We start from the raw sequence: 13,283 nt of genomic DNA, 5'->3' as shown, positions 1-13,283 counted from the left end.
AGTTATATTTATAAATTGTAATCTACCCCTTGAGGTTTTAGGCACTTTAGGAGCTTATAGTCATATATAATTATTATATAATTATTATATTAGTTATATTTTGTTTTAATACAATAAAAAGATGCCAGGCTGCATAAAATGTCTGCTTGAGTTTATTAGTCACAATAACTAGCTACGTGCATAATTAGTTTACATACTTTTAAGTAACATTATCTAATATTTTTATACTTACATACAGACCTCATTAAACAATTAAAGCACTTAATCGAGCAAACAAAAGTAATTAAAACTTACAAATCTAATATTTTGTAAATTATCTACAGCTATCATTGTAAAGTAAACAAACAAAATGCTTGGATGTAGACCAGCGGACTGTTATGAAAAAATTGAGAAGATCGGACAAGGCACTTTTGGGTTAGTTAAAGTTTTTTTTTCAAGTTTCAGACGTTTCTTTACACTGGTTGTTTATCATACTATAAATTGCAATTTATTTTCTTATTTGCAGTTTTAAAGTAACATCATATTTTTTTTGGTATTTTATGATCATTTCAATGAGAGCAGAGTATAATTTTGAAAAAATATTCAAACCAACTAAACAACTTTCATAAGAAACTTGAACTAAAGAAACTTTGAAAAAAGCCTGGAAAAACAAGAAACTTTAGATAATTTTAAAATGTAAAGTGTAGAAATTTCTTTATGTACAAAATTCTTTTATGAAACAAAAATATCACAATTTTGTTTTTAACACGTTTAAAGTAGCTTTGCAGCTTCTTTTCAAGAAATTTTTTTTAACTTAAATATAATTATATACTGACAATAAACTAAAAACATTGTTCTTAGATAAATCTGGAATGATTTATTGTAAAAAACCTTTGGCAACCCTATACATATATATAGAATTAGAAAAATTCAAGGCAAAGAAAGTATATATTAACAAATAATAACAATATGCTTAACAGAAATTACGTTTGTTATTTTAAATATACAGAGTAGTGTTCAAAGCAAGGGACAAAGCAACTAGAAATGTTGTAGCGTTGAAAAAAGTTGTCTTGGAAAATGAAAAAGAAGGGGTTTGTGTTAAAAATACATTTACTATATTTAATAGTATTATAATTAGTTATTTTATTTTATGTTGTTCTATATTTTCAATTGTTATATTTTAATTAGTGTTGTTGTAATATTTTTATATTTACTATTTTAGTTCTTTAATAAGTGTTTGCGTTTGAAAATAGAATATAATGAATAAAAAAAGGGGTGGTATTATTATTGAAAATAATTTTTTTAGTTAAAATTTAATTAAAAAATAAAAGTAGTAAAGATTAAAAAGTAATAAATTATGGTTAGGAAGCTTATTTTTTTTAGTTTTTAACTAATTAAATTTTTTTTAAATCTTTGGTAATAATTGTTTTTACAAAAAGTAAGGGTTAGTATTGTCCTAATGATTAAAGTATTTTCTATTTGTTTTATAATGTTATTTTACTATTGAAAAAATTTGAAAACTTTAATTTTGATTTTAGTTTTAAATTACATTTAAAAGTAACAAAGAGATATAATAATTCAGCAGTCAGTGTTCTAACTATAGATTATTTAACTCACTTACAAATTACATCTGTATTGAAATAAAGGTGTTAATTTTATTCTAAAAAAAGCATATTAAGTTACAAAAGCTATTAGTGATTCAAAACTATTTTATTTTAGTTAGTTTACTTTTTATTAAAATGGTAAGTAAAGTATGTAAGCATTTTTTATAAATTTATCAAATCATCAGTTTCTATAACTGCGTTAAAGGGTATTAGTTTAATTATAACAGGGGTGCCAAAAAAACTTGGAATCCTGGAAAAACCTGGAATTTAACAATTTAGGCTAAAACACCTCTTAAAACCTGGAATTGAAAAATTTCGAAAAGAAAACTTGAGTTTTGAACAAAATCACTAAAAAAGCTGAAATTTTAAACAAAAGTAACTTAAAAACCTGGAATTTTAAACAAAATTTCTATAAAACCTGAAACATTTAACAATTTTTACATATCAATTAGTAAAACTTTAATTTGACACGAAAAATCTATCATGTAGATAATAAATTTTTATCATCATCAATTTTAATTTTTTCAAAACACATTTGAAGTAGCTTTACAGTGTCTTTAAAATTTTTTTATACTGCTTAACACAGAATTTTATCTAACTTTAAACTAAAAACATTACCAACAACAAGTACTTTCAAAAACCTGGAAGAAGCTCAGAAAACCCTGAAGAAAATTCTAAAAAACATTTAGCGACCCTGTTTAAAAACGTTTAATAGTTATAACTAACCACAACAATTTTAAACTTTTTAATTTTTTTTACTTGCTATGAATACTTTATTTTTTATTTTAAATTAGTTTATTATAATATTTAACTACTAATAATGAAAAGTAAATGAGTGTTGTGATGATTTTAAACTAGTATTCACACAACTAAGATTAGTACTTTTTTTTTATTTTATCAAATTGACAGTTCCCATAATTCCGCTGAGAGTGATCAAAATCTTGTAAGAGTGTATTTCTTTTTAAAAATAAGTAAACCTTAAAGTTTTAAATATCAGAAAATATAATTTTATATCCTTTTTTTTCTTTATCAGTTCCAAATCACTGCTCTGAGAGAGATAAAAGTCATGCAATTGTCTATCTTTATCTAAGAATAAGCAACTTTTTATGTTTCTTATATGAATATATACAGAAAAGATAATTTAAGGATTTTTTTCACAACAGTTTCCAATTACTGCTCTGAGGGAGATAAAAATCTTGCAAGCTCTCCATCATAAGAATGTGGTGGATTTGATTGAAGTTGTCAGATCTAAACCTACAACCCTAAACAAGTATGTTTATTTAGTTTTGTTGACTTTCAATAAATTGATAACATATGTAAATGTAAAATTGATTACATTTTGACTTGCACCTACTAACATAGAATAACATGTCAGGAGAACGGGTTTAAATTGCACAAGGTTACTAAATTGCACGAGGGAACAAAATTGCAAGAAGACGATTTTGCACCAATGGTAAATTTTGCACAAGAGTGAAAAAAAAAAGACAAAAAAAATAAAAAAGAAATTTTTTAGAAAAAAATAGTATAAAAACTACCGACCGAGAATAGGGGTTACAGTGATAGTATAAATAATAAATAAAAATGTAGATTAATAATAAAAGCCCAAAAATAAAAAATATATATAAATTACCGACCGAGGATTAGGGTTAAAAGTGATAGTAAAGAATAAAAAAATAACTAAAAAAATAAAATTAATACAACAATTAAAAAAAAAACCCTGTGCAAAAATTTCTTCGTGCAAAATTGTCTGCTGTGACTAAAAAGTCTTCATAATAATCTCTTTCGTGCAAAAGTGATTTTACTCCGTGAAATTTTATTTTCCTGCAATTTTGTACACTTTAGCAATCTAGTCTTCGTCCAATTTTGTGCACTCGTGTAATTTTGTCTCCTCGTGCAATTTTGTACCCTCGTGCAATTTAGTAAACTTGTGCAATTTTATCTTCGTGCAATTTTGTGTCCTCTTGCAAATTAGTCGTCTTCGTGAAATTTTGTGCACTTGTTCAGTTCCGTTTCCTCATGTAATTTTGTACCCTCGTGCAATTTAGTAACCTTGTGCAATTTTGTAAGCTTGTGCAAATTAGACAGCTAACCTATATGTCGATATATATAAAATTTTGTATTCTGCGAAATTTGTTAATATTTTTTTTTGTATAAACCTAAAAAGTTACGATTTAATGAAAATTAGTGTAGTATTTATGTAGTAGTGGGTAGTAGAAGCCACAATAAATATTAAAGAGTGAAAAAATAAAAATGGAATCCTAGAAAAACCTGGAATTGATAGTTTTTCTCAAAAACTTAGAAAAACATAAAATTAAAAAATTTTAAACTAACAACCTGGAAATTCGAACAAAAGTCACTAAAACCTGAAAAAAGTTAAAATTATAAGCAACTTTTAAATTTTAAGTAGTTAAATTTCAATTTGACACATATAATCGATCGTAAGGATAAAAAAAAGAAATTAGAATCAGATTTTCTTTTATTAAAAACACATTTAATAAAGCTTTAAGATATCATTTAATGTCATTTAACATTAAAGATATACATTTAACATAGTTTTTTGCCTTAAACTAAAAATAGACCCAAAGACGTGAAATTTAAAAATCCTAGAAGAAATTTGCCAAAAATATTTGTTTACATGTTTTGTTAGATATATACATGTTTTTACTGACTACAAATAAATGTTTGTCATAAAAAATGTTTTGAGTTTACTAATACACAATAAATTTTAGTGACAAACTACTTATAGTGTTGTACTTTTATCATCAACAATACGTTTTTCCTTCAGATTCGGAAGCGTTTATTTGGTGTTGGAATTTTGCCAACACGATTTGGCAGGTCTTCTCTGCAATAAAAAAATAACGTTTTCACTCGGAGAAATTAAAAAGGTTAGTATATTTACAAGTTTTCACTTAGTAATATAAACAGATTTGTAAAATTATAAATTATGTATGTAGAGTTGCAGAAAATCATGAAATTCGACGATTTAAGCAAAAATACCTAAAAAAACTAAGAACCTAAAAACATTGAAAATAACTGAAAAAAAAAAGAATTTTAAACGAAAGTCAATAAAATATGTGGAAAACCCTATATTTTTAAACTATTTTTACATGTTAAGTAACGAAATTTCCACAAAATCAAAAGAATTCATCATAATCATTAAAATTTTTGTGTCACTTTAAACTTTCTTTTAGTAAACAATACCTTTTAAGTAACTTTACAGTATCCTTTCTATGCTGCTATACTATTTAAGACTACTTTTTTAACTAAAGATAACTTTATAAGAAAAATCGACCAAAAACTTGTTTTTTATAAACTTTGAAGAAAATCAAATAACCTTTTGCACCCCATGTGAAAAAGCATGCATTATTTGGCGTTCTAAACTATTTATTATAAATTGTATGAATAATTTTAACTGATATACACCTAGTAGCTTGTAAAATGACAGTGATAAACTTGGATTTATAAAATTATTTTTAAAGCAACAGAAATAAGTAAAAAAAAGTAGTTTAAAACTTTATTTTTAAAATTATTTCAAGTTTGCTAATAATTTAGGAATTCACATCAATTTTAGTTAAACATCTTGTGTAGACACACTAATTACTGGCACTACAAAACTTTAGTTGTAACTATTTAGTTTAATAAGGAACTCTAGAAAAGTATTATAATAATAAGTTGTAATATTTACTATCATATATTTGTATATGTAAAATGAATAATGTAACAAAGTTCTTATTCTAATTATTCTAAAATAATAGATTAATAACATAAAATAATAGTATTCTAATGTTGATAGATAAATTTACAGTAATCATAAACATAACTTTTATTTTATACATAAACAAGTAATGTACCAACTATTAGAAGGATTATTCTATTCTACATGCTTGTTGATAAATAATTTGAATAATATTAAATACAGATGAACTTCTTAATTAAATTACATAAACAAATAATGTACTAATTACTAGAAGGAGTTTTTTACTTGCATTATAACAATTATAGGTAAAAGAATGATATAAACATATAGTTTCTGTTGTTTAAACAGATAATGTTCCAACTATTTGAAGGATTATTTTACATGCATCGCAATAAAGTGATACATCGAGATATGAAAGCAGCCAACGTTCTCATTACAAAAGACGGAACACTCAAACTTGCTGATTTCGGATTAGCTAGGTTAGGAAAAAATTAATAATAAAAAAAATAAGTTATTGGTCATTACAAAAGACGGAATACTGAATCTCGCTGATTTTCTTAAGCTAGGTTAGGAAAAAATTAAAAAAAAAGTTATTGGTCATTACAATATAATGATTTTGGCCTTGCTAGGTTATAATTAGTTGTTTATTTATAAGTAAGATGATTTTTACAAACATGGCTCAATAAAACTTGCTAATTTCGGATTAGCTCGGTTATTATTAGTCGATTTTGTTTTGTTAGAATATTACAGAGTAGCTTGTTTACTTTTAAACTATTAATACCTCTACACATATTTTTAGAAGGTTATAGCTACGAAAATAAAATTAAATTGATTTTCAAATTGTAGGTTTGGTTGGCTAGGTTAATATTTATACTTATCAGCCTAACTTTAGAGTTGATAAAGTTTACTTTTTTAGGAGGGTATAGCTATAAAAATAATTATGATTAAACTTAAAATAAAGTTAAGTTGTTAGCATCAGATGAGTTTTTTGATTCAGCGATCTAGTTAAACCTCAAAAAAACTTATTTTGTAATCTTGATACCATTATTAAAAACTATTTCTTTTCAAAAATTGTTATATGGTTAATCAATTAGCCTTAAAGACTGCCTAATTCAGGCTAGTCTGAATTTTAAGTAGTATCTCAGCCTTGTTTTAAGTTTTTTGCAAAGCTCAGGAGATTTCTGGTGTGTTTTCTAAATCTGTGATTGATTTCTGTTAGGTTTTTTTTGTTATTATTGTTATATTGTAAGTGTTGAAGTTTTTGAAACTGTTATTTTTTCGAATTTTGTTCTTGTTACATTTAAAAACTTTTTTAAATAAACAAATCTGACTCAGACTAGTTATTTTACTTAAAAAACGACTTGCTAAATGTTTATTGTTATCTTTTACCTGAAAATTGTTAACAGCTAATTGTTTTATATTAAAAGTTGTAATAATAACTTTAAGATATCAAATTATAATTTATTTTAAACCCTAAACTAATACTTAAAATTTTTTTTATTAATTTTTAAACATTTAAAACTATAAAAAAATGGAAACTAATAAAAAAAGTTAAAAAACAATTAACTAAAATTTCTATGTACATTTTTTAAAATCAGACATGTTTAATATCAATTGAATTAAATAAAGTGCTTTTTGGATATTTCTTTAACTTTTTGTGAAAATTTTACAAATCTGTGAAAAAGAAAACACGAAAATATTTAAAAAACCTCTAACATCGAAAAAGCAAAAAGTAACAACATTGTCAATAATTACATAAAATGTATATTTGTTATTTTTGTTTTATAACAGTTATAATGATTAATAAGTAATGAGTTGAAAAAATTCTGTAAAAAAAAAAAAATAAGTTGTTCTATTTTAGATTTTTATTGTTTGTAAAAGTAGCTAAAATATACACAAAAGTGATAAATTTCGAGCAGATGACTTAAAATCTTTTTGTAGTAGTTTTAATTAATAAAAACCAGTACAAATTGACAAAAAAAATTTATATTTTTCATAGCTATGGCCTTCTGTTAAAATTTTAAAGTGAATAAAATATTTTATATGAACAGAGATAAAAATAAATACAGTTATGGATTCACCTTTAACTAGTTATTTAGACTTAAAAAAACGTTTTATAATCAGTTTAATTCAATTTTAACGCTAAGTTATTAACCAAGATATTAAAATTTATTTTCTTTTATAGTGTTACTCCAATCTCAGTACCTAAAATGTATAAAACTGTTACTAGTTCATTTCTTCTGTTCATTTAAAAAAAATAATATAAATTTACTAACACCTATGGAATGCACATAAAACAACTAGAACAAATATTTTTCACTAAAACTAACACATATAACCAGCAAAACTTAAGTTGTTAATATTAAGTAAGTGTTGTAATTACGACTATTTAGCAGAATTTGCAAATTAAACATACAAACTGATTATGATTAATAAATATTTTTTTTCTGAAATGACGTAGTGTTTTAAAAAAAAATTTTCAAATATTGTAGTTTAAAAGAGCTAACATTACCATTTAGACATTTATGTATTGTATTTATTAATATTAATATAACTTATAACAGCATAATACACAATTAAAAAAAGGAACAAAATAAGTAAAGTAAACAAGCATATTTGAAATTCGTATAAATAATTTTTATTTCAGAGCATTCACAGTTCGCAAGGAAGGAGAAAAGAACAAATATACAAACAGAGTGGTCACTTTGTGGTACAGACCCCCTGAATTATTACTTGGTGAGAATTTTTATAAATTTGAATATGAAGACAATTGTTGTTTTACATTTATATTTTATATCTGATGGTTGAATAGGTTAGGTAATTGCTTTTATTTAAGAAAGTTATCTTGTTTGTGTTTATGTCATATATACCTTAACTCTTACTTGGTGAGTAATTATATACTTTGTTTAAAACTCTTTAGTATTTTTGTTACATCTTAATTACTGTTTAAAAGTTAAAAAAATTACTTGTTTTTTGTCTAGAAATTATATTAATTGTAATTATAATTTAGCAATGTACATAAATAGTTCAGAAGTAATAAAAATTACTGTTCTTATTATTACACTGTTTTTTTTTTATTTACCTTAATTATTAAAAGGCGAAAGAAACTACGGACCACCAATTGATCTTTGGGGTGCCGGATGTATCATGAGTGAATTGTGGACCAGAGTGCCATTAATGCAGGTTTGTTTTTAGTCAATTTTATAGGTAAAAAGTAATTAGTGTTTTTTTTTTGCCTTAATGCAGGTTTGGTTAGTTTATTATTATTTTAGTTTTAATTACATTGTTAAGAATTAAAAGTGTTTGTATAGTTTTTTCTAGTTACGTTGAAAATAATATCAGGGTTGCAAAAAAACCTGGAATCCTGGAAAAACCTGGAACTTAAGAGGTTAAAAAGGACTTGAATTGTGAACAAATTCACTTAAAAACCTGGAATTTTTAACAACTTTTACATGTTAAGCAGCGAAATTTCGATTTGACACCAAAATTCTGTTATTTAGATAAATAATTTTTGTCATCCAAAGTTTTTTTATTAAAAAACACATTTAAACAGGTTTTATAATATCTTTTCAATGTCGTTTTACTATTTAACAAAGTTTTTTTACCTTAAACTTAACTTTAAACTAAAACTATCGAAACGTATACTTTTTAAAACACGGAAAAACTTCATATATTCTGGATAAAATTTCTTAATACAAGTGGAAACCCTGCCAATTTGACAAAATTTATAATTAATAGTAACCTAAATTACTAATTTGAGGTTATACTAAATACTAAATCTTTAACAGTTATATGTTTATATATCTATTACTATTTTAATTACTACTAAATATAATTATTACTTCCTCAGGGAAATATGGAAAAGAACCAACTTGATTTGATAACAAAGTTGTGCGGATCAATTACCCCAGATGTTTGGCCTGGAGTTGACAAATTACAACATTACCAACATTATATTGTGAATGATAAAAAACAACATAACAGGTTATTTATAAAAAATAAGAAGATTTATTTGGTGTTGAAAAATCACAATATTATCAACATTATATTGTGAATGATAAAAAACTAAATAACAGGTTATCTTTTTTAATGATAAAAACGTATTCTTTTTTCTGAAGAGCTACATCAATCTCCAGGCTATATTTTTAGAAATAGAAAAGTAGGTTGTTTTAAATTTTTTTATTGTTTGGAGTTGAAAGATTGCAACATCATTAAGATAAAGTTGTAGATAATAAAAAACAACATAACAGGTCATATAATACTTTATCTCAATATAGAGGTTCTTAAGGGTTATAGGGAATAATAAGTTATAGAAGATTAATACAACAAACTTATCTAACTAAATAATGAACTAAAAAATACATAGATACATTTTAACTGCATCACACTAAACTAAAACTACAGTTAAATAGAAATGATTATAAAATACTAATAAGTATCTTTGAACTTAAGTAGAGAGCATTATTACTTAAATATAATTGTTTAAAGCTCAACTTTAGCTTACCAATTACTTACAAATTAATGTACCGAATGCTCATAACTTTCAAAATATTGTTTACTTTTATTTATATCAAAAGAAAAGAAAACTTTTTTTTTTACGTATTCATTGAAAAAAAATTAACTCCCTCGAATAAACAATGTTGTTTTGAGAAACTGAGAAAATTATTTTAAGAAAGCTTATCGAACGTTTTTATTGTTACAAATAGTTCTATATACATTCATACGCTTTTAAATTATAAAATTAATTGTTTATTTCATTACAACATTTTAACAACTATTAGTAGGTAAATTTTGTTGAGAAGTTTTGTTGTTGAGAAATTTGATTAATTAAAATGATGAGTCTCAATGAAAAAAAGACATAAATGTTGTTTACTTTTAACAAGAGCTGTGAGCAGATAGATGCATGTATTTTTACTTAGCTTAAACAAGAAAAGACGACTAAAAAGGTCTTAATAAATGTTACAAAATAAGTTTTTGCTAGTATTTTTTTGCTTTCAATAGATATTTGCACTTTTATATACTAAACAAAACGGGCAATAATTAGAATGTGTTTAAGTGATTTATGCATGAAACCTTCTTTAGGGTCTATTTTCAACAACAAATACTTTGCTCTGATTTGCTTATTAAGTACACAGAGCTATGTTCTAACTTTGAAATAAAACAAAATGTCTTATAACTACCAACTCATATGTTTTTATCCAACTTCACTTATTTGTAGAAAATAAACCTGGTTTTTTCTTTACCAGTGTGACGTAATCAGTTTTCCTCACACATATTTTCTTTATTTTTTAATAACATTTATTTACTTTAAAACAGGAAAAGGGTACTGAAAGATAGACTGATGTATAAAATAAGAGATAGGGACGGATTTGATTTGATCGACAAATTGCTGTGTTTAAATCCTAAAAAGGTTATATATATATGTATAAAAAAATTACTAATAGTTCTAATCACAATATATTAATATGAAAAATCGAGCTCTTGCTTAAGTTTGTTAAACGAAATTCACATAGCTTCTTGTTTTCTGTTTGGTAGGTATCTTTTATGTTTAGTATATTAATTAAGTGAACTTGTTTTATTACTGATTTTTACAACGACATGTTTCTTGCGTTTAAAATATTTCAATGAACACTGTAATATATATAAAATTAGTAAAAATAAACAACTTATACAAAACTCAACAGAGGATTGACGCCGACAACGCGTTGAACCACAATTTTTTCTGGAAAGACCCTCTGCCTTCTTGTTCGCTGAAGTGTTTGGAAAATTTGAAGGAGAACAACTTCGAATTTACCAAACGTATGCAAAAGGTAATTGAATGTTAAGATATTTTTTTTTATCTTATAACAGTTTTGAACATCTGCCACAAAATCATCAGAAGCTAATGTATTTGTTGATAAAAACAAAAAAAAACGTTTCATTAAAAACTTGAGAATCTCCAGTGATTATAACGATATCTGATTAAATGTTTTATTGTAATAACTATTTTATTTAAACTTCAAACATCTGCAACAAAATCATCGAAAACGAAAGGTTCTAAGTTTTTAACTTAAATAAATGTTAGACAACATTTAAAATATCTGCTGCAAGTTAATTAAAAAACTTTTTTTTTTTTGTTTCTACATCAGCGTCGTGACAAACTTGAAAAAAAGTTCTACAAAGAAGCGGTATTTTGTTGTTTTGCATTATAAATAAATAAAATTAGTTTTTCTTGACAGTTTTGAATATGTGCAAAAAAAATTATCAGAAACAAATGGTTTTGAAAGACTTACATAAATTTATTTTTAATCAGTGTGTGTGTTTTTAACAAAAGGTGTAAGCGTATAATTTTTTTGTTAACAATTTCGAGTATCTGCGACAAAATCACCAGTAAAAAAGATAACTGTTTAATGATGTTCTATTTATAGTTTCTATTAGCGACGTGCAATTAATGGACCAAAGTCACCAAAAAAGACAGAAAAAAGTTGGTACTTTAATATATATATATGTTTTTAGTTGTATTGAGTTAGTTTTTGTTATTAAAATTTTGAAAACCTTTCGTTTATTTTCATCCAAATTTCGAAATATTGTTCTCGAGGAATGAAAAATATCTGAAGTTTCGCAAATTTCTTAATTCAAATTTTATATAACATAAGTATACCGAAAAAACTACCATGAAATAAATTTTCACTCACAATCAATGCTAATCTAACTACTTGTTATAAATTTTTCTGCCGCTTACATTTTTTATACGACTTAAACTAATATGTTTTAAATAACACGAATACAAATTTGTATTTTATTAATTTTGCTTTGCTATATATTCAAAAATTCACACGCACTTACGTTTACTTAATTTTTGGTTTGCTCTAATAAATTATTATTGTTCAACAGTAAAGAAAACACTCCTTGGTAGGTCCTAAATAAAAAAGTATGTAAAAAATTGCCTAAAATTAAATATCTACTCATAGTGTTTATTATAGCTTTCTATCATTATTGCTTCGCAAAGCCACATCAACGTGACAATATAACTCACCTTTAAACTATATTATTATTAAAAACATGTTATATAATTCTCAAACTAATTTACTACCACATATGCTACTTAGTGCGTAGTTTTTTTAATGTTATAATAACTGATAAGGCTGCAAAACAGTAACAGAAACCGTGCATATGACTAAATATTTTTGATATTTTAAGTAGTTAATTTTACATAATATTAGCTATCTTTTTTATTATTAACTAATTTCAGGCTGCGAAACAACACCAACACAACAACAGGCATCATCCTTACAACAATCATCATCACCAGAGAAATAATAATAAACAGAAAGAAAAATTTGCTTCAAAGCAGTATGTAGAGAGAACTTGGTAGAAATTTTACAAAAATACTTTCCAAATGTTAAACTTGTCTTAAAGCAAGAATTGTTTTTTTAAAGGTTCTTTATTTTCTATGCGTTTTAGATGGTCAAGTTTTTTTTTGTTTGACTTAAGTTTTTATGAGTTTTCATAGAAGTATCTATTTTATCATTTACTATACAAATATCTGGTAACTTTTATTTTGTGAATGTCCTAGATTAAGATTTAATTTTGTTAATATTTTGATTTTTTTCTCTATACGTTGTTGGGGCTTATACTGACTTTTGTGTATTTTAAGTAATTGTATGTTTTGAACTTATAAGATTAAATTGATTTTTTAAATTTTTTATTTCATTGATGGTAAAGTTGATTTTTAGGACGAATGATTTTTATTTTAATATTTAGCATCTGTGTATGTTAAATTTCGTTGAAGTTTTGTACAGTACACTTACTAGTTTAAATAGTATATATAGTAATATTTATTTTTAGATTTAATAAAAAATAAATATATATATTGAGGTCTTTTGTAACAAAAATTAAGTTATTAGTACTTAACTTGATTAAAAATTTTGTGTAGATTTGTTGTAAACTGCTTTTACTGTTATGTGTATTTTTAAATTAGTTTTTTGAAGTGATGTGTTTTTTAAAGTTATATAGATAAACAA

The 13,283-nt window shown here is 24.4% G+C and overlaps 1 protein-coding gene across 1 annotated transcript; it reads left to right on the top strand.

Annotated features, from left to right (window-relative positions):
* Positions 1-349: 349 nt before the first annotated feature.
* LOC145829092 (cyclin-dependent kinase 9-like) lies at positions 350-12,634 on the top strand. Its single transcript, XM_082936821.1, has 11 exons — positions 350-414; positions 989-1,070; positions 2,747-2,853; positions 4,369-4,468; positions 5,629-5,759; positions 7,928-8,016; positions 8,378-8,463; positions 9,131-9,264; positions 10,597-10,690; positions 10,965-11,090; positions 12,512-12,634. The coding sequence occupies exons 1-11, from the start codon at positions 350-352 to the stop codon at positions 12,632-12,634; spliced, it is 1,137 nt and encodes a 378-aa protein (XP_082792947.1).
* The last annotated feature ends 649 nt before the right edge of the window (positions 12,635-13,283 follow it).

The sequence above is a fragment of the Thalia democratica genome, chromosome 2, assembly GCF_965202585.1.
Source record: "Thalia democratica chromosome 2, ktThaDemo2.hap1.1, whole genome shotgun sequence".
Taxonomy (NCBI): Eukaryota; Metazoa; Chordata; class Thaliacea; order Salpida; family Salpidae; genus Thalia; species Thalia democratica.
Note: the sequence above shows the minus strand (reverse complement) of the source record. Positions and strands in the feature narration are given on the sequence as shown.

What these genes read in the sequence shown, in the direction of transcription:
- LOC145829092 (XM_082936821.1), top strand. Translation starts at nt 350, where the DNA reads ATGCTTGGATGTAGACCAGCGGACTGTTATGAAAAAATTGAGAAGATC. An exon ending in GATAAAAAACAACATAACAG is followed by an intron (nt 9,265 to 10,596) that starts GTTATTTATAAA and finishes ACTTTAAAACAG; the next exon opens with GAAAAGGGTACTGAAAGATA. An exon ending in TTACCAAACGTATGCAAAAG is followed by an intron (nt 11,091 to 12,511) that starts GTAATTGAATGT and finishes AACTAATTTCAG; the next exon opens with GCTGCGAAACAACACCAACA.